Genomic DNA, 27,944 nt, shown 5'->3' with positions numbered 1-27,944 from the left:
TTGAAGTATTAAAATAACTCAAATTAAATAAAACTAAAACTTAATAAAAGACCTATACAGACATAATAAATTCAGACATAATTTAACTAAAATTAAAATAAATAACAAATACAAATCAAACGACAGTAGTTTCAGTAATCCTTAAAAATAACACTGAGCCAAAACACATGCTGAAAAAAACAAAACTTACACATAGTAAGAAATGTTTATAAAAACTGAAACAGAAGTGAAACAAGTACTAGTAGGAAATAGTAGAAATAGGAATAGTAATGCTGCTCATCAATCTTAGCCTGCGTCCCAATGTGCATACTATCCATGCTAAATTCAATGTGCTATTAGTAATTTTCAATACTATTTAGGGCAGATAGGGTGTATAGTATGCACACTGGGACGCAGGGTTAGAGAACTGTTCTTTTAGCGCTGCTGGGTTCCTTTCCACTAAAATGGGACTTTAGCCTACTACATATTTAAAGTGTAATACCTAAAAATTAGACTGCATTTTTGATGTCAATAAATGTTAATGTTAACAATAATAAAAAAAATAATAATAATTTTCTCAGTGCTTGGAACTATCGTCGCGGCATGTGTTTCCAGACGGACTTCATCCATCGCCTCCTCACTTCCGGTTGTGTATACACGTGGGGCGACTGTTTGTACTTCAACTTTTCTATGATTTTGTGTGTTATGATTGAAAGTGAGCGCTTTAGAGATGCAGGTGTCCAGTGTGAATAACGTGAAGATCTATAATCTGAGTCATGGGAAGTCTCTTCCGGAGGTAAAGCGCTGCTTGTGTGTGTTGTTCTGTAGTTAGCAAGATAAACAGAGTGAATACAGTACAGCTTGTGATGTAAACTTCACCCGATAAACTACGACACTTTCACAGTTTCAGCTAGTTTATGACTCCTGTTAAGATGAGTTACACAGCTAGAGTTTACATCCCTCTATGAATTAATGACTTTAAGTAAAGAACTGATGCTTTAGATTTATGTTATGCACACATGTCATACATGAGTATTTGTCGTCTGTCTTTAACTGGGTTTGTTATGTGTGAATTATGGATGTACCTCGTGCAATGTCAACATTTAGTTTGTGCTTTTTAAATCATCTTTAATCGAGTGATTTTAAAACCGTGGACAAGTGATATATTACATTCTAAGCCTAAACACAACCAAACATATGCTTCCTTTTTATGCACATTATATATTGTTTATTTAGTATACTTGATTTCTCTCTCTTTCAATCAAATTAATAAGCGTGTATATATATGTGAGCCTGGAGCACAAAACCAGTCATAAGGGTCAATTCTTCAAAATTGAGATGTAATATCATCTGAAAGCTGAATAAATAATATTTCCATTGATGTATGGTTTGTTAGAATAGGACAATATTTAGCTGAGATACAACTATTTGAAAATCTGGAATCTGAGAGTGCAAAAAAATCTTTAAAGTTGTCCAAATGAAGCTCTTAGCAATGCATATTACTAATCAAAGATGAAGTTTTGATATATTTACAGTAGGAAATTTACAAAATATATTCATTGAACATGATCTTTACTTAATATCCTAATGATTTTTGGCATTAAAGAAAAATGGATAATTTTGATCCATGTAATGTATTTTTGGCTATTGCTACAAATATACCCCAGCGACTTAAGACTGGTTTTGTGCTCCAGGGTCACATATATTAAAAAATTAAATCAATTGAGGAAATAATTGACATTAATCTGTTACTATAATCATTAGTTGCAGTCTTAATTGTGATATTACTGTGCTTTATCTGACACATATGTTTATTTCAGTGGCTGTCAGATCGAAAGAAGAGGATCTTACAGAAGAGTGATGTTGGTGAGCTCTCAAATTTTTTTTTTTTTTAAATGAAAACAGGGTTGAGTGTTATTAACATTTGTAACACCCTTTAATTTAGTGACATGCACATTTTTTGTTTGTTTTTGTAATATTAATGTAATATGAATTATTTACATTAGTTTTCTTTGTAATGTGAAACCTCTGTCTGTTTATTTTTCATGGTAAACATTGGCACGGCTTGCCACACTCTCTCTTATATGCTCTCCTGTAGAGCATTAATAAAGACGTCTGGTCATTTCTTCAATCATGTCTTTAATAGATATCCAGAAGAGGATTGAGCTGATTCAGGAGTTTGAGATGCCCACAGTCTGCACCTCCATCCGAGTGTCACGAGATGGCCAGTTCATTTTAGCTGCAGGTCTGTATCATATGCTGAATGTACAGATAAATGATGCTGAACTTTAATTTGAAATCATCTGAAAATGTTTTTGAATGCTTTCAGGCACATACAAACCTAGAGTCCGATGCTATGACACTTACCAGCTGTCTCTGAAGTTTGAGAGGTGCCTGGAGTCTGATGGTGAGGGTTATAATTACTGTATATTGCATGCAAATATGAAATCAGCATCCATCTGTTTTATAAATGCGAGTTCTAGTGGGATGAAGTCTAGGGTTTGGTTTGGGTGCTCTTGATGGTCTCTGTAATAAAAGCCCAGTGCACTGCTTAATATTTAATCACACACAAACAACCTGAGCTCTCATTAATGTGCCGTCGATTGCCAATAACACAGCAGATGATGGGTAAAGTGGCTGGTTGATGTTGTAATTTAAGGACGCTTTGTCACTCACCACATGGGTTTTATTCCTCTCACAGTGGTGACGTTTGACATCCTATCTGAGGACTACTCGAAGGTAAACCCACACGGCCTTTATGTGCTGCTTTGTGTCTTTTTCTGTTTGTCTGCTGTTTTTGTCGTACGCTTGTGGTATTTTAACAAATGCAAGATTTATGAGGATTTTTGGGGACAGAAAACAGCGGTACATCCTAATGTGGTTTTTAACACTGCTCTGTTGCTCTTTCTATAGGCCTGCGTTTTTAGAGCAATAATACTCGCCAAACCTAGATTTATGTGTGTTTACTAGGTTGTAGATGGGTGTAAGAGTGCATATTTCAGCTCTCTCATCTTTATGAATGACATGGGAGTAGTAACAGAGTCTCGGTGTATTGCAGGCTTGTTTCATTCTTTTTTGGTTACACAATAAACTATCCACCTTTTTCCTGCGCCCCATAAGGCTTTCGCAAATTATGGGAGCAATGTCCATTTATACTGTAAACAATCAGCAAAAGGTTCACTCTATGAACACAATAATAAGCATTTTCAAAAATTGGGTAGAATGAGGTGACATTATTTTACTCATCCTTCGACCATCTATCATTTTTTAAAATGACTTTCAACATTCCATAAAGAACTCCTAAAGGTCCTACTCCTATCCGCAGCAATATTACGGACGTGTTAAATATCATTTATGGTAATATAGGTCTATATTTCCTAACAATTAAATTTTTAGCACCTGTGTGGAAACAAACCTGGACAGAGACCTGAGGATTTGGGGAGAAACATGAAATATTCTTAGTGCATTCCAGGGAATTATTCATGGTTTATAATCGTAAGTTAAATTGGGAGAGCAGACCAAAAATGCACAATATATGTGGTGGTCTTTCATTTACTTGCAGCGTAATACGAAACATGAAAATAATATATCGTTGTTATATCACGTCACATGAAAATACCAAACGTAATGTTGTTCTCCAGACTTCTGAAAATGTACAGCCCATTTAGTCAAAATGACGGATTAGGATTATTTGTAGTGCAATCTTCTGATTTGAAATGATTTGTTGCAGTCTTTTTAAATGGAACTTCCCCAAACCAGAAGCCTAACCAAATACTTTACCCATAAAATAATAAGCCCATAATTTAAAATGCAGTAGAAAAAGGTGGATAGCTATATTTATTTTATTTGTGCAGGTCTTAAGTCTTAACTTTAAAAGTTTGAGAGTTTGAGAGTTGGTGTGTTGTGATGCGACTAGAAAAGCAAATAAAATGGGATTTGTATGACTTTGTCTTTGTTTCTTATAGCTGGTATTTCTGCATATAGACCGCTATGTGGAATTCCACTCTCAGCACGGCCGTTACTACAAGACCCGCATCCCGAAGTTTGGCCGAGATTTTTCCTACCACTACCCTTCCTGTGATCTCTACTTTGTGGGTGCCAGGTAAGACACCACACTGAAAATCACCTGTTACATGTACTTCCTACTTTTATCATTTCAAGGAAACGCTGTTCTTGCAATCTTTCAATTCATCTTAGAATGCTTAACATGTATCACAGTTTCCACAAAAATATGCTGTTTTCAATATACTAGAAAGATCTAGTTCAGTCTGTGATGAGGATGTGTGATGTAATCAGCAGAGGTCTGGACAAACTTCAACCAGTGAGAAGCAGTTTGTGTCTAGATTTACTCTAATGTGAACTATGATTCCTTTCTTTAATCTTTAAAAATATGTATATATTAAAAAACACACTTACAAAAGATTTCTATTTCAAAAAAATGCTTTTTCTTTTGAACTTCCTATTCATAAAACAATTATCATGCTTTCCACAAAAATATGAAGCGGCACAACTGTTTTCTACACTGAAAATAATCAGATGTTTATTGAGCATTAAATCAGTATATTAGAATGATTTCTGAAGATAATGTGACTAGTGATGGGAAGTTCGGATCATTTTACCGACTCGGACCTTTGAGTCTCGTTCAGCAAAATGAACGAATCTTTTTTCGAGTCATTTCGTTCATTTTAGCAAAATATAATTCAAATGTTATGTGTTACTTTCCAAACACATCTACTACTTATGCAAACGTTTATCACACTACAAACAATACAAAACTATGCTATAAGAAACAGAAAATATTACTTAATTGTTTACCTGGGTCTTTAATCTATGATTAGCGCACCACCTCTTATCTGACAAGTGTTCGGGTTTGAGTCGTTAGTTCATCACGTGACAGCCCCATACGCTTAACCAATGCAGCCTGAGCCGGAAAGAGAATTGATTAGTTCTTGTATATCGAGTCTCGGGTTTGAGTCGTCCGTTCATCACGTGACAGCCCCATACGCTTAACCAATGCAGCCTGAGCCGGAAAGAGAATTGATTAGTTCTTGATCGAGTCTCGGGTTTGAGTCGTTCGTTCATCACGTGACAGCCCCATACGCTTAACCAATGAAGCATGAGCCGGAAAGAGAATTGATTAGTTCTTGTATATCGAGTCTCGGGTTTGAGTCGTCCGTTCATCACGTGACAGCCCCATACGCTTAACCAATGAAGCATGAGCCGGAAAGAGAATTGATTAGTTCTTGTATATCGAGTCTCGGGTTTGAGTCGTTCGTTCATCACGTGACAGCCCCATACGCTTAACCAATGCAGCCTGAGCCGGAAAGAGAATTGATTAGTTCTTGTATATCGAGTCTAGGGTTTGAGTCGTTCGTTCATCACGTGACAGCCCCATACGCTTAACCAATGCAGCCTGAGCCGGAAAGAGAATTGATTAGTTCTTGTATATCGAGTCTAGGGTTTGAGTCGTTCGTTCATCACGTGACAGCCCCATACGCTTAACCAATGCAGCCTGAGCCGGAAAGAGAATTGATTAGTTCTTGTATATCGAGTCTCGGGTTTGAGTCGTCCGTTCATCACGTGACAGCCCCATACGCTTAACCAATGCAGCCTGAGCCGGAAAGAGAATTGATTAGTTCTTGATCGAGTCTCGGGTTTGAGTCGTTCGTTCATCACGTGACAGCCCCATACGCTTAACCAATGCAGCCTGAGCCGGAAAGAGAATTGATTAGTTCTTGATCGAGTCTCGGGTTTGAGTCGTTCGTTCATCACGTGACAGCCCCATACGCTTAACCAATGCAGCCTGAGCCGGAAAGAGAATTGATTAGTTCTTGATCGAGTCTCGGGTTTGAGTCGTTCGTTCATCACGTGACAGCCCCATACGCTTAACCAATGCAGCATGAGCCGGAAAGAGAATTGATTAGTTCTTGTATATCGAGTCTCGGGTTTGAGTCGTCCGTTCATCACGTGACAGCCCCATACGCTTAACCAATGCAGCATGAGCCGGAAAGAGAATTGATTAGTTCTTGTATATCGAGTCTCGGGTTTGAGTCGTTCGTTCATCACGTGACAGCCCCATACGCTTAACCAATGCAGCATGAGCCGGAAAGAGAATTGATTAGTTCTTGTATATCGAGTCTCGGGTTTGAGTCCTTCGTTCTTTTGTCACGTGACCACTTGCCGGATCAGTACATATCAAATAGGCTACCATAAAGTAAAACTGTATTTTTTGTATGTTGGATCATATTTAAGAATTATCATAAAATTATCAAAATATGTGTAATAAGCATTTTCCTAGAAATAAAAATGGTCTGTTCATTTTTTTGAATGCAAACATGCCTTAAAGCATGTTCTAAAATATAGCCACAGTGTTATTTTAAAGCTTATTTATTTTTATTTTATTTAAAAAAGGCCTAGCTTGTTGTGCAGTATTTTGTTTTAGTTTTTTAAGGCTCTGTGGCTTTAGTATATTTTAATTTTCTTGTATTTTTTATTTAAATAGTTTAAATTCATTTTGGAATAGTTATCCTCTTTGCTATAGCTTTTTCTGGCACAAAAATAAACAATAAAAAACAATTCAGGAGTGTGTACCGAGTGTTAATGTCTAAAGTGTCATATGTTACAAAAGTATAGTAAGTAACACTATAGTCCAATCTAAAGGGTTAACTCAAAAGACATAAATACAACAAGGTATTGTATTTTATGAAGATTAGACTAAAAAAAATAAATAAAAACAAAGCATAACAAGTCAAGTCTGCTTTATTGTCAAACCCTTGGTGCATACAGTTAACATTTAAGACACTGACAGTAGACGTTCAAATACAGATAAATACAGTTTAAACATATGTACATACAACTATACAAATGAGGACGTTTGTAGAAAAAGAAAGAAAGAGATAAAGTGGCATAAGGCACATGGCAGAATAGATAGAGTGCAAACCAGTTAAATAAAACAAAACTAAATGTGCAGGTATATGTGTAGTGCAAGAAGAGGTTAACCAACTCGTTATTATCTTTTTTTACCACATGGTGTTATGGAAAAGAACCATGTGACAGAAATTAAAAGCAATAATTTGAGACCAGAAAAGCATCACATAACTGTAAGAGTAAATAATAATACTAATAATTCTAATAATAATAATAATGACTATGCACCCGTTTGTAAGGAAGGTTGTAAATTAACTAATTTCTCTGTCCAAAACTGTCACGTCACGTGACAAAAGAACGAACGACTCAAACCCGAGACTCGATATAGACGAACTAATCAATTCTCTTTCCGGCTCAGGCTGCATTGGTTAAGCGTATGGGGCTGTCACGTGATGAACTAACGACTCAAACCCGAGACTCGATATACAAGAACTAATCAATTCTCTTTCCGGCTCAGGCTGCATTGGTTAAGCGTATGGGGCTGTCACGTGATGAACTAACGACTCAAACCCGAGACTCGATATACAAGAACTAATCAATTCTCTTTCCGGCTCACGCTGCATTGGTTAAGCGTATGGGGCTGTCACGTGATGAACTAACGACTCAAACCCTAGACTCGATATACAAGAACTAATCAATTCTCTTTCCGGCTCAGGCTGCATTGGTTAAGCGTATGGGGCTGTCACGTGATGAACGAACGACTCAAACCCGAGAATGCTGTGCAATGCGCATGCGCGACTGAACGAATCACTCCCCGAGACGACTCGTTCTTCTCGAGTCACATTAAAGATTCGTTCAAATCATGGGAATAAATTACAGTTTTAGAATATATAGAACACAGTTATTTTAAATTGTAATAATATTTCACAATATTACTGTTTTTACTGTATTTTTAATCAAATAAATGCACCCTTGGTGAGCAAAAGAGTATTAAAAAACTCACTGACCCCAAACTTTTGAACAGTGTAATATTGTAATATTTTATATCCATTTATTTACACACGTGGTCAGAATAGTTGGTACCCTTGGTAAATATGATCAAAGACGGTTGTGCAAATTAATCTTTTTGATCTTTTATAAAAAAAAAAATCATAAAAATCTAACCTTTCATTGGATAATAAGAATAGAAAATGCGGGGAAATATCATAATGAAATTAATGTTTTTATCAAATACACATTGGCCACAAGTAACGGCACCTTTTTATTCAATACTTTTTGAATCCTCCATTTGCCAGTTTAACAGCTCTAAATGTTCTCCTTTAATGCCTGATGAGGTTAGAGAACACCTGACAAGAGATCAGAGACCATTCCTTCATCCAGAATCACTCCAGACCCTTTAGATTCCCAGCTCCATGTTGGTGCTTCTTCTCTTCAGTTCACCTCACTCATTTTCTACAGGGTTCAGGTCAGAGGACTGGAATGGCCAGCAGAAGCTTGGTTTTGTGCTCAGTGACCCATTTTTGTGTTGTTTTTGAGGTTTGTGTTTGGATTATTGTACGGTTGGAAGATCCAAACATGGCCCATTATAAACTTTCTAACAGAGTCAGTCACTTATTGATTTTTTATCTGTTGGTATTTGATAGAGTCAGTGATGCCATGTGTCTAAACAAGATGTCCATGACCTCCAGCAGAAATATAGGCCCACAACATCACAAATACAGCAGTATATTTCATTGTACACATGGGGTACTTTTTATCCCTGTGTTCACCAAACCCATCTCGAGTGTTTGCTGCTAAAAGCTCATTTTTTAGTTTCATCTGACCATAGAAGCCAGTCCCATTTGAAGTTCCAGTCGTGTCTGATATCTAGGGCTGTCAAATTGGCTGAAAAACTATATTAGAATTTTATACTAAAATATTGTCCGAATTCTATCGGAATTTAAAAGGCATCATTTCTGTTAGGGCTTTTCTCTCCTGAGGCCACAAGAGGGGCGCATCAAGCAAAATATTACTAATGCACGTTTCTTCAAAGCAATAAAAATAACACGACTATCTTTGAAAAAAGTGCATAATGTTTAAAATAATGTTTATAAACCATATATAATTAATTACGTTGCTCAATCAACAAGCATCATGTAAGTATGTATAGTTTAATACTAACGACCGAAAACCAATAACAAAAAGCACTTTTTTAATTTAAAAACATGAGATGCAGTGGGATGCAGAACAACCTCCATAAAGTCTGGAGACATGTTTTGTAAAAGTTGAACTTACATTAAATTTACTTAAATTTACCTTTCTTTAATTGTTTGAATTAACGAGCCTTAAAATGGTAATGGGCCGTAACAGGCTCTCTTGTGCGAGACACGAGTGCGACAGTGATAGATGTCCCTTGCGATTAAATATGCATTCTGTGTGAACGGCTTGGTTTCAGTTTTGACGTAAACAACATCATCTCCGCATTGATGATCTCTTTTTCCGCAATATTTTGAATGAGCAGAGGGTTCAACTGGATAGGCTAAAAAAAAAAGCATTAAAATGCAATGATACCTACATCTTCATCACATCTCGTGCACCACTGATAAGCCTGCGCACACCTAAAATTTGAATGCAACGTTTTTGCAATCGAATGTGGTTTTTTATTTTAAGTATGACGAATGTTCGAAATTATATTTTTTTATTATTATTTATTTATTTAATTTTTTTGACAGCCCTACTGATAACTGAATATGCTGGAGTTTGTTTTTGGATGAGCTAGGAGAATTTTTCTTGAAATCCTCCCAAACAACATGTGGTGATGTAGGTGCTGTTTGTTTTCTGAGCCCGAGACTCAACTATTTTCTGCAATTCTCCAGCTGTGGTCCTTGGAGAGTCTTTAGCCACTAAAACTCTCACCGTGCATTAGGACGATATAGACACACGTCCTCTTCCTGGCAGATTCATAACATTTTCTGTTGATTGGAAATTCTTAATTGCCCTGATGGTGGAAATGGGAATTTTCTTAAAGCCACTTCACTAATTTGTGAAGCTCAATTATCTTTTGCTGCACATCAGAAATATATTCTTTGGTTTTTCTCATTGTGATGGATGATTAAGGGAATTTGGGCTTTGTTTTCCCTCCTATTTATATTTCTGTGAAACAGGAAGCCATGGCTGGATAATTTCATGTTCATAATCACCCTGGAGTGCTCAAAATTGTGAATATGAATGGGAGTATACTTCAGAGATATTTTACTCCATAAGAATTTCTAGGGGTGCCAATAATTGTGTCCAACATGAATTTGAGAAACAACATTTATTTCATAGTGATATTTCCCCCCATTTTAAATTCTTATTTTCCAATGAAAGCTTAGATTTTTGTGATCTATATATTTTTTTTAAATAAAAGATCAAAAGGATTATCAATGCACATTTATTTTCACAGCCTTCTTTGATCATATTTACCATGGGTACCAACAATTCTGACCACGTGTGTATGTAGCTGTGTAATAAGCTTATGATGTTATTGGTAAATTAATGCACTGAAGCGAGTGAAATATTTATTATCAGATGACTTGCACCAAAGAGGTTGATATTTTTGTTGCATGGTGAGTTAGGCTGATTTGTTTTGGAACGAGTGACGTCTGTTTTTCTGTCCATCTGACTTTTTCAGTTCAATCTTTCATCTGTGATTCATTCATTCAAACCCTGTTGACCCCTAACTTTGTGAGCTGTTTTCTAAGTGCATGTGTTGTGTTTACACTGTAGCTCAGAGGTCGTCAGACTGAATCTTGAACAAGGCAGATTCCTCAACTCCTTACAGACCGATGCAGCGTAAGTATCTCACCAGCACAGGGCGCTCCTTCACCGTTGTGGCTGTGCTTGTGAGATAGAAACCGTTCTTTCTCACATCTATGGTGGCTATATGCCTGCTGGTTCACATGTTTTGTGTATACAGTGATGCAGTTAATTAAAGCACATTTTCCTTTAGGTAGCTTGCATTGAAAAAGAGAGCATTTCTTTCATTTAAACACATTTCTAGTGTATCAAATATAAACATCAAAACTTTAAAGAAAGTTGTACATTTTCAGTAGCTGATTACCATCTCAAGTTTTAGCATAATGTAGCTGTGTGGAGCATACATTTTTTAAATGAAACATATTACATGTTGTCCAGGGTTCTAATAATTCATCAAATCATGAAAACGTTTTATTTCAAGTAAAATTTATCTTTGCTAAAATAACATTTATTTTATTTTAGCTACTTGTCAAGGGAACATTTCTTATTTTCATTTAGTTTAACTACTAAAACTACTTTAAACTAAGACTAATAGATTTAAATGATTTTACAAAATAATAAAAAGCTAATAAAAATGGCATACAGCAAAATTACTGAAACCAACTAAAATCAAAGTGAAAACAAAAACGATAAAAATAAAATTAACAAAATTAACAAATTGTAATAAAATGCCGATGAAGTCTCAATTATGTGTGTATTAACACAATTATATAACAATATACATAAGAAAGGAATATAAAGTGCTGTTATAAAGGTATATAATTATATAACAGTTTGAGATGCAATACAGCATGCTTCAGTACATGATACTGTTGGACACGTCATAATAAACACCCAAACATTGATCACAGTAGATTAGTTGTGTATGAATTGTAAAGATCTCGTGTCTTCACAGAGAAATGAACGTGTGTGACATCAATCCTGTTCATCAGTTATTTGCTGCGGGAACAATAGAGGTAGGTGTTTATCTCAGGACTGGTGTTTGTGTTAGAGTTATTGTGCTTTGTGTTAATGTGTGTGTGTGTGTGTGTGTGTGTGTGAAGGGCAGAGTGGACTGCTGGGATCCTCGTGTCCGGAGTCGAGTGGGTGTTTTGGACTGTGCTCTCAGCAGCATCACTGAAGGAACTGAGTAAGTTTACATGCATCTGTTATTCTCTTATACGCCTAAAAGAAATATTTCACCGTTCACCCAAGAATGAGTAATCTGTCATTTTGTTACTCACCATTTAATGTTTTATTACTCATATGACTTATTCCGTTAACACATAAGAATTGCAGCTCGTTCCCTGTGCGATGAAGATGAATGGTGGCCACAGCTGTTAAACCAGATTTTATGTAAATCATTTTAGTTTCAGACTTTTTGTCCCAGAAACCTATCATATGGCTTCAGGAGACCTTGCAGTACAAGTATAATGTATGGTTAATTATCCAGGCTTATAATATCTATGTCATAAACATTTAAATCATTGGATTATGATTAACCCTGTAAAGCCTCAAAAAAATCTCATTTTTAGTTTGTGTTTGTGTTTTTTGAGTCATATTTGATGCATCTGACTTTTTGAGTATGATATATCAAAGAAAAATAGATCTGTTTTATTCAGAGGCCTAAACTGAGCAAAAATGTTAAATTTGGTGCAGATGTTGATATATGGGTAAAAAGTAAGATGCAATTCTGATGCTTGTGATGTACATTAAAGTAGATACTTCTATAAAATGATATAAATATCAGTTGTCACTTTATATCTCCAATAATATGTCTTAGCCAGATGATATTTAAACGTAATATGTTAATAGTTTGATGATCAAAACATATAATATAATGCAATACAATGATGATTGAGAGATGAACAAACACATTCGTCAAAAGCCTGATGATAATATTTGAGACTCACATTTGAACATGAGTTTATGGATAATCAAGTGAAGTGAAGCTGCTTCACTCCAGTAAGTGTTCATCTTGAAATATTACAAAAAATATCAGTTATTCTTACGTTTGCTTTATAAAAGTCAGTAAAGATTTACAGCAAAAAGACACCAGCTGAAGGTGGACATTTGTACAATTATACGAAAAGAAGCCCAGAGTTTGCATATCAAAAGTTTAGGGTCTGTAAGATTGCTCCAGTCTAATACTGTTATCAATCAAATAACATGAGTAATAACCTCATCCTTATGTGCTTTTCTCATGTTTGAAGGGTGGAAGGTCTGCCGTCCATCAGCGCACTGAAGTTTAATGGCTCTCTGGGCATGGCGGTGGGCACCAGCACTGGACAGGTCATTTTTATTTCTCACATTGAGGAGATTCCTCAGTTTAAAGTCAGCAAACTCTTCAGATTTCCAGTGCTGAATGGCTAGCAGTGCTCATTTTGACTTTAAGCTGTGACGTGTCCTCAGGTTCTCATCTACGATCTTCGTTCTTCACGTCCTCTGCTGGTTAAAGATCATTACTATGGGCTGCCCATCAAATCCCTTCACTTCAACAACCCGCTGGACCTGGTGATCTCCGCCGACTCCAAAATCATCAAGATGTGGAATAAAGACAATGTAAGTCCGGCTTTGCTGATGTTCTTTATATCCAGCAATGAACCTTCAAAGAAAAACATCAAATGCGTAACACTTTTTTTTTTTTATCTCTTAATTTCAGGGAAGAGTATTTTCCTCCATCGAGCCGCAGGCCAACATCAATGATGTGTGTCTCTACCCCGGCTCCGGTTAGTTCACGCAAATAGAACTGAAGTTTAACCACAAGAAGCTACTAGTTCACTTCTAACTGACCCCTTGAAATCCAAATTGGACTTTTGTGGCATTTCGTGGCATTCGTACTGAAAGATGTCGACATAAACTTTGTAGCATATTTAGAAATGATAATCCTTCTCTTACTGGAAAGCAGACCAAAATTATTGATCTCATCTTGCTCACAGGGCGTGTAAACTATTTTTTATTTTTTTTGGTCCATTCAGATGCTTTGTAGGATATGATCTCTTGCAATAGAAAATTGCTAGTCATGGTTTGGCAGCGTATCTTAAGCGAAACACTAAAAAACCCTATTTAAAAAAAGACTAATATAATAAAAATATAAGTTATTTTATTAGGTAATATCCACCTTTTTTGTTTCTCAGAAGTAAGCTATATTCTGTGAATGTGCCAGACTTCTGATTTATTAGCTCTAGGTAAATAATTAGAAGAATAACAAAGTGCAGTAAACGGTAAAACTATTTTCAATACAAACCTGTGTGTTTATAATTATGACAATACATTTAGAGAATATGATAAGAAATGCAAGTCTGCAGAATCAAGCATGGCTCTTGTGTACAGCTGAAATGGAAGTGAATGACACAGAAAGCTCAAAGTTGAAAAGACTATTATGTCATAGACTTTTTAAAGGATTGAAGAAAATGATTTGAAATATTTGATTTTGTTTTTAAAAATTAAAATTTGCACCTATGTAATTGATAGTGTGCAGTCAGCCAGTCATTGACAAATCAAACAGTCCTTTGATAAAGCCAAAATTGATGATGATAATAATCAGAAATGTTTCTTGAGCAGCAAATCAGCATATTAGAGTGATTTCTGAAGGATCATGTGACACTGATTGGAGAAATGATTCAGCATTTATTACTGACAAAATATATATTGCAATAGACCCGATTATTTTAAATTGTAATAATTCTACAGTATTGCCATTTTACTCTATTTTTGATCAGATAAACATCATTCAGAAACATGAAAAATCCTGCCAACCTTAAACATTTGAATAGTAGTGCAAATTATATCAATTATCATTCATTCATTTGTATTGCTATTTTAAATAAATATTTATAAAATATAAAAATGTATTTCATTATACAGTTACACTTCTTACAATGTTACAGTAACACCTATATAAAATCTTTAATTTTAATATTTTGCAGGCCACTTTATTCAATTTCATCTATTAATGAATAATGTCCATCAGCTGACTCACTGTATATGGGATTTTTTCTGTCCCATGAGGGGTGTGTTTGTTTTCTAATTGCTGTTCTGTGACCCAATTTACAGGTATGCTCTTCACTGCCAATGAAGATCCCAAAATGAACACCTTTTACATCCCTGTAAGTACCAGATGGCGTGTTCTCAAGTATGCTGCTAAAAGCAGCCAATGCTTTGAGCACGTTTTATTCCTCATATCTTGATTAGTCATGGCACGTCTGTATACACCTACCAACTACACCTTTTCCTGTCTTTCTAAGTAAAAGCAAGCACCTTTTATAGTGTTTCTAGTTAACAAGGAAATGGTAGTTAAGGGCAGCTGAAACATTTCTGAGAAACTACATTCTGATCTAGACCTGCACATGATATAACTCTGTGTGTTTGGCAATAAGAGAGCGTTTACTCTGTATGTGTGCTTGAGTTGAGTACACACACACACACACACACACACACAATTACCAAACACTGGAGATCTCAGAAAAATAGAAACCGATCATTTGATATGTCCTTCACGAAAGCAGTGACGTGCTTATTAAACAAACAAGGCTCAGTGAATCTCATGCGGAAAAGTCCCATTAAATAATACTTTGCAAATAGAAGGCCTGTTTTAAAGACCATGACGTTTTTTACATTGTGACATTATTTTCATCACATTTTCCCCTCAAACACAAAATTATGGTTGGGCAATATGGCCAAACGCTAATTCTTCCATTATCATTTGGAAATTATATTTATCACAATATTCATAACATAAAATTTATGGGCAAGGAAATAAATCAAATAAAATTATTTCAAATATCTAATGAGTAGAATTCATAAAACTTAATTTATTTCAATCAATCAAATAATTTACTAATGAATTAAGAATTAATTTGGTGGTTTGCAATGAAGAGCTTTGAGGGGTTTTTGTTATTAATTTTTTTTTTAATCAGCTTGACATTTGCAACAGATACTGCCATTATGCATGTTTTTTTCACATTAACTGGCAATGTGCTTAATTCACATGACAATGTCACAATGCAAACAGTCTTAGTGGCGCATAAATACAGCCTTTGTCTGGGTAACTTCTTTCTAAGTGAGAACGAACTTTATTGTCACACTGTGCATGTACAATGAAACTCTGGTGGAGCGGGTGCCTTCTTGATTCATTCAAATAAGTGATGTTCCATGTACATATTATACACTAAAGACTCTACTATTATACATAATACAATGTGATATACAATATACACAATACGCTGTTCAACACCGTTCACAGAGGACACGTAACACAAGACAACTAATATGCATGAATGTAAGCATTATGTGCAATTAAGCAGGAAGTGACAAGTGTTGAGGTAGTAAAGTTGACATCTGGACCATGATAAATAAAGACTTTTACACAGTGAAATATTGCACAGTAAGGAGACTGCACTAACAGTCAGTGTGTGGGGAAGTGGTTGAGCTCTCTAGGTCCCTGTGGAAGGTGGGGTCTTCAATAGAGCAACTGCTCTGTGGTAAAAGCTATTTTTGAGTCTTGTGTGGGCATTCAATGTTTGTATCGTTTCCCAGATGGCAGAAGGGTGAAAATGCTGTGACCTGGGTGCGAAGGGTTTCTGATGATGGTTTTGGCCTTCCGGGTGCATTTCTCTGTGAAGTCTGACCTGTTATCACAACAGTTTTAATGAGATGCATCCTTAAATGTTCATCTCCAGAATATCTGTAAACTGCCATGTTTCGAGAAGCTGTTCATGATCTACCTCAAAAGAAGCCTTATTATTTCCCATCCACTCACATTATCTCTGGTGTGTCATGTTGTCTTTAGGCTCTTGGTCCGGCTCCAGGCTGGTGCTCCTTCCTGGATAACCTGACAGAGGAGCTCGAGGAGAACCCAGAGAGCACCATCTATGACGACTACAAGTTTGTCACCCGCAAAGACCTGGAGAACCTGGGTAAGTCCATCTCCTTCTGCCCAACTGTCAGAAGATCACAAAAAAAAAATATATATATATATATATATATATATATATATATATATATATATATATATACATACACACACACACACATATATATATATATATATATATATATATATATATATATATATATATATATATATATATATATTATTTAAGGCTATATTTTATATTTATGTATTTGAATTGCATATAAAGATTTAATATAAACTAATGTGATGCATAACTGATTGTGAGGCATGTTTGCTAGTCATTCAGAAATGAATCAGTAAAGGCATTGTTTATTAGCATAGTTTATTATTTATTTGCTTGATTTTTGATTCTATTCAAATAATCATATTTTCATAATGCTTTTACTCAAATAGCTTAGAATCAGCATTCATCTGTTCTTTGTGAAAACAATAACATTTATTCAGTTATAAAATATGAACATGGTTAAAAATGACTAGAAGTATTCAGTTAAAATGTATGAGACTGAAACTAAATTGCATTTATAAATATACATGGTTAAATCACAGTTTATTTGTACTGTTACAGAATCTGACCTGTTTCATTTATGTATGACTGACAAATATGAATTACATTAAGTTTTTGTTAACTCCGTAATCGAAATGGATGGAAATTTTATATGAAATTAAAATACATAAATCTTAAATGCATTAGAGGTCCGCTAATCAACCCTGGCCCAACTGGATCCAGCAAACTTAAAATCTAGATTTTGGCCTGGATTCTGGTCAATTTTTCAGGCTTGAATTTGTAATTAATTAAAGCCACAAGTATTCTACATTTTTTCCTTTGTTTCTGTACGTTTTAATTTTAACGGAACTGCAGAGTCAGTCCAGGTCTAGTTGTAGTTTTATCACCGAGGAGCACGTTATGACAAGTTTTGTACAAAGTTTGAGGTGCATCTGCTTAAAGTATTTACTACGAGAACATTCCAGTAGTTGCGTCAGTCAGTCGCAGGCGTGATTACAGGCCTTGAGCCACAGAGAGTCCTTGAGTGATCTCAGTCGATCTGCTAAAAGTCAAAGAATGATGCATAGTAGCAAACTGAACAGATACAAATATCACAGAGGAGACAGAGTCAGGCCTACAGCGATGATAAGATCCAGTTCAGTGGGTCGAGGATGGGAAAACAGCAGAGAAATACCGGCGTCAGCATGTGATGCAGTGGGTTGTGTTACGTGGAGGGACGGGGTTCAGCAGGGTTATGTAACAGGACTAGAGTCTAGTAAGCGCTCTGTCTTTTGTCTGGCTATAGCACCGTCACAGGCAAAAGTTATAGTAACTGAAACTTCCATCATTTAACACATTTTGAAAACTTTATATGATACGTTTTTAATTTATTTATAATATTTGTATGCATGTATAAATATTGATGAATGCACATGCAGCACACCTATATGGAAAACGTTTTTCTTACGTCAAGCAAGTACGGTTGATCCATTTACCATATTTGATAAGCTCTGTGAATGTGTGTTGATGTGTGTTTGTGCATAAAAGCTTATATTAAATCTGATCATCATGTGAAGTGATTGTGTCTTCAATCTCTTAAAGACATTTTTGAAGCTTGAAAATGTTGCTTACATGGGCTTTTTCAATGCATAGATGAAAATAATGAGAGAATACTAAAAAAAATCTTAATTCGTGTTCCAAAGAATAATAAATGTCTGCTGTGTATGGAAATTGTGTTGTTGATTTTTGGCTGAACTGTCACTTTAACGTTTCTGCATAACTACAATTTTATCAGTAACAGTAACGTATAACTGCTAATGGATTACGGAATAACAATGAACAAATGGTAGTTTATACATTTATTACAAATATTACATTCATTCATTTTAAAATTAATTTGAAAAAGTTAATTTATAAAAACTGTGCTCTGTCAGTTTATGATACCTAATACATTAAAATTATAACATATAATGATGACATAGAAAATTGTATTTAATGTTAATTTGTGTGCATCATGATTTCAATGAATGGAAGATTTTTTTATTTTTTTTAAAGGTTTTAAATTTTGGTTTGTTTCTCAGCCATAAAAATAGAAGAAATAAAATAACAGTAGACCATGATGAAATTTGGCAGCCTGGTCTGTCACAGAGACGTGTTTGTAATTTGCAGCAGAGATGCTCTGGGTCTGGATCTGTTCAGAAAGACATGTCATACTGCTGGTCTGGGGTCAGTTTTGTGTTTTATCTGCAGTGTAATCAGCCTCTTTCCTGATAAAAGTTTTCAAAGAGTGTAATTGAAGGAATAGTTCATCCTTGCTCAATAGACAAAGGTCAGCTGAATTCTTTAAATGCTTTAGCATGTCTTCATTGAACCTTGCGACTTTAAATCCATGGAAATACAATAGCATTGGGTTGAGGGTGCTGGTGTTTTGGTGCTCAGGTGGTGTATTTAGTGTACTTGCTGTGTCTCTTCTCTGAGGATTTAGTTGCATGAGATTATCCAGCAGATAAACTGTGCATGCTTAAGAAACACTACAATGACCCCTAAAAGTATTAAGCAAATTATCAAACCAGTTTTGCTCAAAACAAACTTTTTTCTACATTTTGTTGCTCGGCGACCTTTAATCAACTGGTGCCAAAGTGATTTTTAGTGGATGCATGAAGTCAGTCTATACTTTTCTTTATTTTGAACATTATATCTTTTTGTCCACTTCATCTGATAGATTGTAATAATATTATGGCATTTTGCACGTTAAATCAAGTTTAAAATGATAGTTCACCCAAAAATGAAAATTGTCATAATTTACAAGTTTCTTATTTCTTTTGAAAGCAACAGTTGGTGGTAGCCATTGACTTAGTATTTTTTCCATACTATGGAAGTCAATGGGAACCAACCATTGTTGGTTACCCACATTCTCCAAAATATCTTCTTTTGCTTTTAACAGAAGGAAGAAACTCATACAGTTTTGAAACAACTTGAGGGTGGAATATACACCCAAAACGTATAGTGGATTGGGACCAACCGAGCAGCTTTTATTATTTGTGCTAAATCTATTGTTCTATGTGATTCTTGAACTCTTGTTGCATTTCCTGATGTTTCGCTTGATTTTGTTTCCTCCTGTAAGGCCTGACGCATCTGATTGGCTCGCCTCTGCTCAGGGCCTACATGCACGGCTTCTTTATGGACATCAGGCTCTACCACAAGGTGCAGATTTGTGTCTGAGCATTTGTGCACGTTCATTTTTGTTTTTTAAATGATGATTCATGTTTAATTCCTGTGCATTGGCGTAGGTGAAGACCATGGCGAACCCGTTTGCCTATGAAGAGTACCGTAAGGACAAAATCCGGCAGAAGATCGAGGATTCGAGAACTCAGAGAGTGCAGCTCAAGGTAATGCTTGTTGACACATTCACCCTGTGTGTGTGTGTGTGTGTGCGTGTGCGCTTATCTCAGCTATGAATAAAGCTGGCATATGAACACCACAGAAGTATTGGTGAAAAGAAATCTTGTTACAAAAACTTACAAGAACTGAAGAGAAATATAAATTATTTTTTTTTAAGAACTGTTTAGTTTAGCCAGTTTTCTTTTTCTTCCAGCTTATTCCATTTAGTAATTTTAGTAATCAAAAAGCAAGTGTTATTAATTGAAATAATGAAACTTACATAATTGAACAATACTTTATTAAATGTTTAACCATATGGACCCTATGAAATGAGGGAATCAAATTAACTCATTTATAACGACATTATTTAATAAAAGTGGATTTAATTTAAAAAACATTTAAATTAAAAATCATTAATCATTTTCTGTGTTCTCATAGTCTGTTATCATCAGTGCTTTGACTCCGTCATTCTCTGTCTTGTTTTTTCTAACAGAAGCTGCCCAAGGTCAACAAGGGTCTGGCCATGAAACTCATGGAGGAAAGTGAGCTTTCAACCAAGAAGAAGAGGAAAAAGGGCAATGTGGGCACTGTTCCTTTGACGCTTTTCCACACTGATGGAATACAAAAAATATTAGTGTTTTAATTCTGTTGTTTCTCTCATTCTACTCTTATCTGTTTTTCTCTCAAGGCCGTAGCCAATCTCCTGACGGACGACCGTTTCAAGGTGATGTTCGAGAACCCTGATTACCAGGTGGATGAGCGGAGCGAGGAGTTCCGGCTGCTCAACCCCATCGTGTCTCAAGTGGGTGAAAAGAGGAGGAAGAAACTCAGCCAGCTTGTTCAACAAGAGGAACAGGTACAAAACTCTAATCGGATTATGAGCATTAAAAAATTTAATGTACTCTAATTATGAGTACTCTATTTTTGGAATCAGATTATGTAATCCAGATAACATGTAATCAATTACTAGACAAGCTCTGAATGCAGGTTTCAAGGTTTTGTGAACAGAGCTAAAGTCTTCTGATTGTGGAAATTATAAAAAATACCACCATGAAACATTTGAAACAAGTGCAACATGTTGATGTCACATTGAGATTTCTCTCAAACTGCCTTGATCTCACTAGCAGGATGAGGAAGAGGAGGAGATGGAAGGCCGTGGCAGCTCAGAGGAAGAGGAGAGCTCTGATGATGATGATAAGGGCTGGGTGGAGGAAGTGAGGGAGCAGCGCCGTCTTTTACGGGCGGAGGAGCGAGAGCGCACCTTCATCCAGAGGAAAGAGAGGAGGCAACAGGACCGCGAAACCAGCTTACAGAGCTCTGATCCAGTCAGGAACCGCCAGCAGGAGCCTCAGAACCAGCCCAGATTCTACCAGATCAAAGCAGGAGAGGAGTTTCGCAGCTTCGGCGATGTGGCCCACAAACAGAAGATGCAGAAGTGAGTTACTCTTAGTTACCATTTATACCAGGTTTCTGTGGGGCTTAAAAAGTCTTAATTCACCCCTCCACAAATTAAGTTCTTAAATTGGAACAGAAAATTATGAAATGTCCTTGAATGCAAAAAATTCATCTTTCTCAATTTTTTTTACCAATATAAATATCTGTACATCCTTAAGTCAAGATACTTTTAACTGAGATGCAAGTTGAAGATACGAAGTCTTGTTCTCTGGGAAAAAAAAATACAATTACAAAATTGAGTTAAACAATAACAAATGTCTATCAATGGGGTATGAAAACTTGTTTTCTCTATAAATTAAGTACATTTTTCTGAATCCATTGGTAGATTTGTTCGTTTAATTAATAAAATGTTGTACTTTTTCCCCCCAAGAAAACAAGACTTTTTGTTTTAATCATAAATTCACTTCATTTGGATAAATTTTTCAGAAAACAAGACTTAAATCATTTTGCATCTCAAAGTAATGTGTCTTTTAAGAATCTTTATTCATTTGCACTGGAAAAAACACACACACACACATTTCCTGCTATTTCCTTATTCTAGTGATTGGAAATAGGCATTCAGGCTGTTGTAGTAGAGATCTGTTAGTTATATTTTCAAACTGTTGGTAAACACTCATTGTGTTCCTAGACATGTAGAGTCAGAGAACATACAAACGTATTGTGTTCCCTTCCATTTATTTCTTAAATTTTATTTACTTGGTCTTAAAAAGGTCTTAAAGCCTTAAAGGGGTCATCGGATGCAAAGTTCACTTTTCAAGTTGTTTGAACATAAATGTGTGTTGGAAGTGTGTGTACCCATCCATCCTATAATGATAAAAATCCACCCAGTGTTTTTTTTTTAATTAAATCCACTCAATCAGGCTGTTCTGAGATTCCTGTCAGAATGACGTAGTTCTGCACAGACTGCTCCCGCGATAGTTGATTGACAAGACCGTCTTAACTTAGACCCGCCCTGAGTGAGCTGTCATCAGTCCACCATTGTGTCGACTCCGGTGCTGGGGAGGACAAGAATGTCTCCGATTAAGCGATTGAAGTGTTTAGTTGTTGGATGTAATAATGAATAAAGCAGTCAATTACTCCCGACATCTGAGCTGCTGAAGACGCAGAGGGTTAACGTTACTTTCGTTTTGAAGTGAATGCGCCGATCTCCGATCTGCCTAAATGCGTCTGTTCTCCCGCATCATTCGTGATCCAGCTTTATCTACAGAAGAAGTGAGTATAAGGGTTTTTATGAATCTTTGCAAATCGCCTTTCCTAATAATGTGCTAGTTAGCCAGTTTCGCAGCTGAAGTTTAGTATGGTCCATAGAGATATATACCTAGATGCCTAATTATGGACTGTTTCCATGGTGCCGTGATACGTAATCCATCTGCCATTTTTGGAATGGTCTGCTAATCTTTGAGTGCTTTGGCTGTGTGCGTCTACAACAGCAAGATATACGCTTGTATATCTTTGAATATTCATTGATTATTATGGTGAATGTGAGATGGTTGACGCGTCAATTACATATGTACAGATAAGGCAGTAGTATGGACATAATTTACAAATATTTTAAATACTATCAGTATGATATACAGATGGGTGATATGAACATACTATACAGATGGATTGTGCAGTAAATGTATGTACACTATGAGCAAAAACTATGAATATAATTACAAATGGATATGAATAAGCTATGCATTAAGATATATAAACACTAGTGCAATGAACATTGAAAGTGCATAGAAATAAAAATTTCCAGTACATAGTACTCAGTGTGTAGATGGGTTTTTTTTTTTGTTTTTTTAAACCGATTTAGTGATGGGAAGGGGTGAAGAGTGTGTGTGTGAGCGGGGTATCATTGGGCAGAGTTTAGTAGGGAAACAGCTGTAGGGAAAAAGCTGTTCCTGAGTCTGCTTGTCCTTGTTCGGAGGCTCCTGAAGCGCCTCCCAGAGGGCAGTAAGTTAAACAGTCTATGGTCAGGGTGAGAGGAGTCCTTAAGAATGCCGCGAGCTCGACGTAAACAGCGTTTTCTCTGGACGTCCTCAATGGCAGGAAGTGGTGTCCCTGTGATGCGTTGGGTGGTTTTCACCACCCTCTGCAGTGCCTTGCGGTCAGCAACTGAGCAGTTCCCATACCAGACTGTGATACAGTTGGTCAGGATGCTTTCAATCGCACACCGGTAGAAGTTCACCAGGATGGCTGGAGACAGGTGGTTCTTCTTCAGTGTCCTAAGGAAGAAGAGGCGTTGGTGAGCCTTCTTGACTAGGCTGGATGTGTTGGTGGTCCAGGTCAGGTCCTCCGAGATGTGGGTTCCCAGGAACTTGAAGCTGGAGACACGTTCAACAACCATCCTGTTAATGTGGATGGGGTCATGCGTTCCACTTTTCTTCTTCCTGAAGTCCACAATAAGCTCCTTTGTCTTGCTGGTGTTGAGGAGCAGGCTATTGTCAGCACACCATGCAGCCAGGTGCTGTACCTCCTCCCTGTAGGCAGTCTCATCGTTGTCTCTGATGAGGCCAATCACTGTGGTGTCATCAGCAAACTTGATGATGGAGTTGGATCCATGCACAGGCCTGCAGTCATGGGTGTAGAGGGAGTAGAGAAATGGGCTCAGCACACAGCCCTGTGGTACGCCGGTGTTGAGTGTGATGGTGGTGGAGCAGGTGTGGCCCGACCTAACATGCTGAGGTCTGTTGGTCAGAAAGTCCATAATCCAGCTGCAGAGGGAGGTGTTAACACCAAAGTCACCAAGTTTAGTGATCAGCTTGGAGGGAATGACGGTGTTGAATGCTGAGCTGAAATCAACAAACAACATCCGTGCATATGTGTTGTTGTTATCCAGGTGTGTGAGTACCGAGTGCAATACTGTGCATACTCATTTGACTATGGTCTGCTCGTCACCCCACGGAAGAGAGGGGCGGAGTCAGCAGAGCTCACTAGCATTTAAAGCAACATGGACTAGAAAAGCGTGCTAAAAACAGAGCTGATTTTTACAGGTTTAAAAAGGTGTTTTTTACATTACCATTGAGAATTTTTAACCAAAATTTGTTAGACTTTTCATTAAGACCCTAAAGAATCATATCAACTTTGTAAAATGGGCATCCGATGACCCCTTTAAATTTACCATCATAAAACCTACAGAAACCCTGTTATAGCACCAAGTATACTTAGAGCTTAAATCCTGAAGTATGCACTTCATCCTCAGCACAGTCTAATACGCAATCTTTTTTTTGTGTGTGTGGACAGTGGCACATGCAACTGATTGATTGCTCTGATATAAGGATTTATCTGCACTCGCTGTCAGTAGAGTACACTTTGAAGACTTGTGCGTAAAGCTGCGTTATACTGACTCACAAAATGATCAGCCCTGTGCTACTGAAATGATTAGGGATTTGTCTAGAAATGATTAAGTTTCTAGTATGAGGTTACCTTTAATCCCACTGAACCCGTAGATTGTGTGGTAAATGTGTTTTTTTTTTAAATTATTATTATTATTTTCATGATATGAGCCCTTTAATATTAATAACTGCTGTTAGAGCGGCGATAGTGGCTGTCCTGTCCTAACCGTGTTTGACGTGCAGTGGGTGGTTATTGATAGGTAGCACATGTTGAATCTCATGTAAGTGAACGTGCAATATATAGTGAGCACGTCTTCCTGAACCTCCTAATGGGTTTTAAAGTGTTAGACAATCATCTAAGGCTCTCAGACTTGATGTTTTACACAGTGAATCATTTAATTTAACCTAGCAGGGTTTTTCCGTGTTAAAGTCAACATGAAATCAAAATTGACTCTATTTTGCATTATTAATACGTGTTCGTGGTCTTATTGGGAACGATTCCTAAATGCACATTATTAAGGAACAATAGTTTGTCATTACAATAATAACTTTTCCGACTGATATCGTTTTTTAGAAGAATCTAATAATAATACATGTAAATCTAGTAATATATAAATCTAACATGATCATCAGGCTTTTGAGGAACGTTTGTAGTCCTCTACATCCTACCCTTCACTATTTTCTCCTGTTAAAGATTTTCAAGTCACATTACAGAAGTAAAAAGATTTTGTTGTTGTTGTTGGTTATTATTTTGCTCAATTACTCAAACTTGAACTGTTTCACCTCACTCAGGACGTCTCTGGAGGAGCGACTCCAGCGGGAGCAGAGCTCAGGGATGCTAAACCTCAATGACACAGCAGTTGGAAGCAAACAGCTCACTTTCACTCTCAAAAAGGTAAGCATGCTGATGGCAACCTGTCCCAGCTGCCACCAGTCTGCAGATTGAGGCTTTATTCCACTCATTTGATCTCTACTGATGTTTCATCTGAAACATCTGCAGAATGCAAGTTGAAGAATGCTGAATGGGTTTTAATTTGTTACTGCGATATATTGTTCTGTCTTCACATCTCGGTCTTTGGTCGAATGAAGGTTATGGTGTGGTAAAATTGGGTCAGACTCATTCCCAGCTCAGATTTCTGCTGACTCACAGCAAAGACTGAAGAATGGCTTCTGTATGCCCTGAATTCTCACCTTTGACTGCTCACACGCCCGTTTAATTCCCATACTCCTCCTGTCTGTTGAACACATCGTTCAGGGAAAGCACTTAGCTGCTTTGTTGGGTTGTTAAATGGACCTGAAAATATTTTAGTAACTGGATAGTTTGAGTAGTCCATATGACTCATGCACTATAATCCATGTCTTCTGAAGTCATTTAATAGCGTGTGTAATTGTTCAGTGATGATATAACCATCCTGCTGTAGTTCTCAAGGAAGTATGACACAATTAATCTTCAAAGATTGGGGTCAGTACATTTATTTATTTATTTATTTATTTATTTTTTAAAGACATTAATTTAGCAAGGATGCATTAAATAAAAATCACAGTAAAGATGTTTAGGATTGTACTATAAGGAATATTTCATAGTTATTTTGAAAAAAAAAAAACTTTTCCATAAAAATATTTTGTAAACAAAAACTGTTTTCAACATTGGCAATAAGAACCGTTTTTGATAATTGAGCAATAATAATTCAATAGAATCAATAATTGAGCAGCATATTAGAATAATTTCTAAAGGATCATGTGACACTGAAGACTGGAGTAATGATGCTAAAAATTCAGCTTTAATCACAGAAATAAATGACATTTTACAATATATTCACATAAAAAGAATACTTTAAATTGTAATAATATTATACAATTACTATTTTACTATATTTTTGAGAACACAAATGCTGCCTAGGTAAACAAAAACATCTTGACATCAAAAAATCAGTGACCCCAGTCTTTTCATTGGCAGTATAAAACATAATTTGTTCTTGACCGTCTCAACCATGCTCTGTTTGTGGAAAAACAACAGCATATAAGTTTAAAATAAAAGTGTACTTTGATAATTTTTTGGACAAACTATGCCTTTAGCAGGTGTGGTATCCTGTGGTTGTGCTACATACACAGTAGGACAAAGAATTAAAACGCTTGATTTTTCTCATAGTGGATTTGTTCGGAATTTAGCTCCAAATTTATGCAGTAGTTGCTTTTCTATCCATTTTAGTTAAGTTGACCTCAGTATGCTTGAATGGATCAATTACACTATACAAACTATCAAAACTAGAACAGAGAAAAATATACTGCAGTGCTAATTTCAAAGCTGTATTTCACTATAAATAATGTAAAATTCCATGCAGGGACCTTTCCGTGAAGAGTCTGAACACACCAAAGAATGACTAAAGAAAGCTGATGAGTCGCTAAAATGAATCAAGTTTTCCTGTACTTCTGTAAAGAGAGAGAACGAACACTTTTGATTACAGCCAAGTTGTGTTACGCTTGTGTTAACACTACACTGTTAGTGGAAAAGCAACACTTTTTTTTTTTTTTTTTTTTTTTTTTTTTTTAAAGCTGAGCTATTGTTGTGCTGAGTCACTGCTTTTAGTTAGTCACAAGTCAATGCTGCTTAGATGCAGCCAAGCCATTTTTTAACCTTTCGGAACAAATTCTAAAAAAGAAAAAAACAAGCTGTGGATCATTTTGGTTTTGCCGTCAATCGTTTCTTCTTGTATTTTGTCAGACGGAGAGGCAGCGATTTCAACAGCAGGCTGAACGTGACCATCATGAGGAGAGGAGGAAGATCAGACGGGCGGCTGGACACTTACATTCTCACAGGGGAGGACAAGGAAGAGGCGGCGGAGGAGGACGAGGAAGAGGTGGTGGAAGAGGAAGAGGTGGTGGAAGAGGAAGGAAACCCTTTTAAACTCAGGACTGATCGTCCTCATGGATGCTGATATGCAGAACATTTAAAACGGCCTTAAAATGTGTCTGATCATAGACATCTGCAGGAACCACTTTTGTGTTCAAGAGACAGATGTCAAGATTACAGTTGCTGTCAATGATTCACATTAAGAGTGTGTGTGTGTGTGTGCGCGTGTCAGACGTCCCTTTTTCCACAACATCTCTCAGTACAGTCTAAACAGGACCTTGTGTTTTGTGAAGAACCATAAAACATTTTTATCAACATCTGCTCTGTCCTGTTCTGATTTACACACAAATCAATTCTCATTCAGCATCGATTCACTTTTAGTGCTGATCATTTCTAAAATGCTTTTGATTCTTTATAGTGGTTTAACAACTA

At 36.4% G+C, this 27,944-nt stretch overlaps 1 protein-coding gene across 2 annotated transcripts; it reads left to right on the top strand.

Annotated features, from left to right (window-relative positions):
• Positions 1–378: 378 nt before the first annotated feature.
• Positions 379–27,831, top strand: LOC306886593 (nucleolar protein 10). Of its 2 annotated transcripts, none has more exons than XM_079443840.1 (21): positions 379–775; positions 1,800–1,845; positions 2,126–2,224; positions 2,309–2,386; positions 2,681–2,718; positions 3,945–4,081; positions 10,594–10,659; positions 11,519–11,579; positions 11,667–11,752; positions 12,816–12,894; positions 13,015–13,164; positions 13,265–13,331; positions 14,659–14,711; positions 16,394–16,520; positions 19,627–19,706; positions 19,793–19,891; positions 20,377–20,463; positions 20,572–20,739; positions 21,008–21,318; positions 25,454–25,556; positions 27,384–27,831. In XM_079443840.1, the coding sequence occupies exons 1-21, from the start codon at positions 710–712 to the stop codon at positions 27,564–27,566; spliced, it is 2,184 nt and encodes a 727-aa protein (XP_079299966.1). In that variant the 5' UTR covers positions 379–709; the 3' UTR covers positions 27,567–27,831. The 2 variants fall into 2 exon arrangements, with proteins under 2 accessions (XP_079299966.1, XP_079299967.1); XM_079443841.1 differs by having other exon boundaries at positions 597–775; positions 21,011–21,318; positions 27,384–27,829.
• Positions 27,832–27,944: the final 113 nt, after the last annotated feature.

Source organism: Barbus barbus, assembly GCF_936440315.1.
Source record: "Barbus barbus genome assembly, chromosome: 20".
Classification (NCBI taxonomy): Eukaryota; Metazoa; Chordata; class Actinopteri; order Cypriniformes; family Cyprinidae; genus Barbus; species Barbus barbus.
This window is presented reverse-complemented; position numbering and strand designations above follow the sequence as displayed.

What these genes read in the sequence shown, in the direction of transcription:
- LOC306886593 (XM_079443840.1), top strand. Translation starts at nt 710, where the DNA reads ATGCAGGTGTCCAGTGTGAATAACGTGAAGATCTATAATCTGAGTCAT. An exon ending in ACATCAGGCTCTACCACAAG is followed by an intron (nt 19,707 to 19,792) that starts GTGCAGATTTGT and finishes GCATTGGCGTAG; the next exon opens with GTGAAGACCATGGCGAACCC. An exon ending in AGAAGAGGAAAAAGGGCAAT is followed by an intron (nt 20,464 to 20,571) that starts GTGGGCACTGTT and finishes TTTTCTCTCAAG; the next exon opens with GCCGTAGCCAATCTCCTGAC.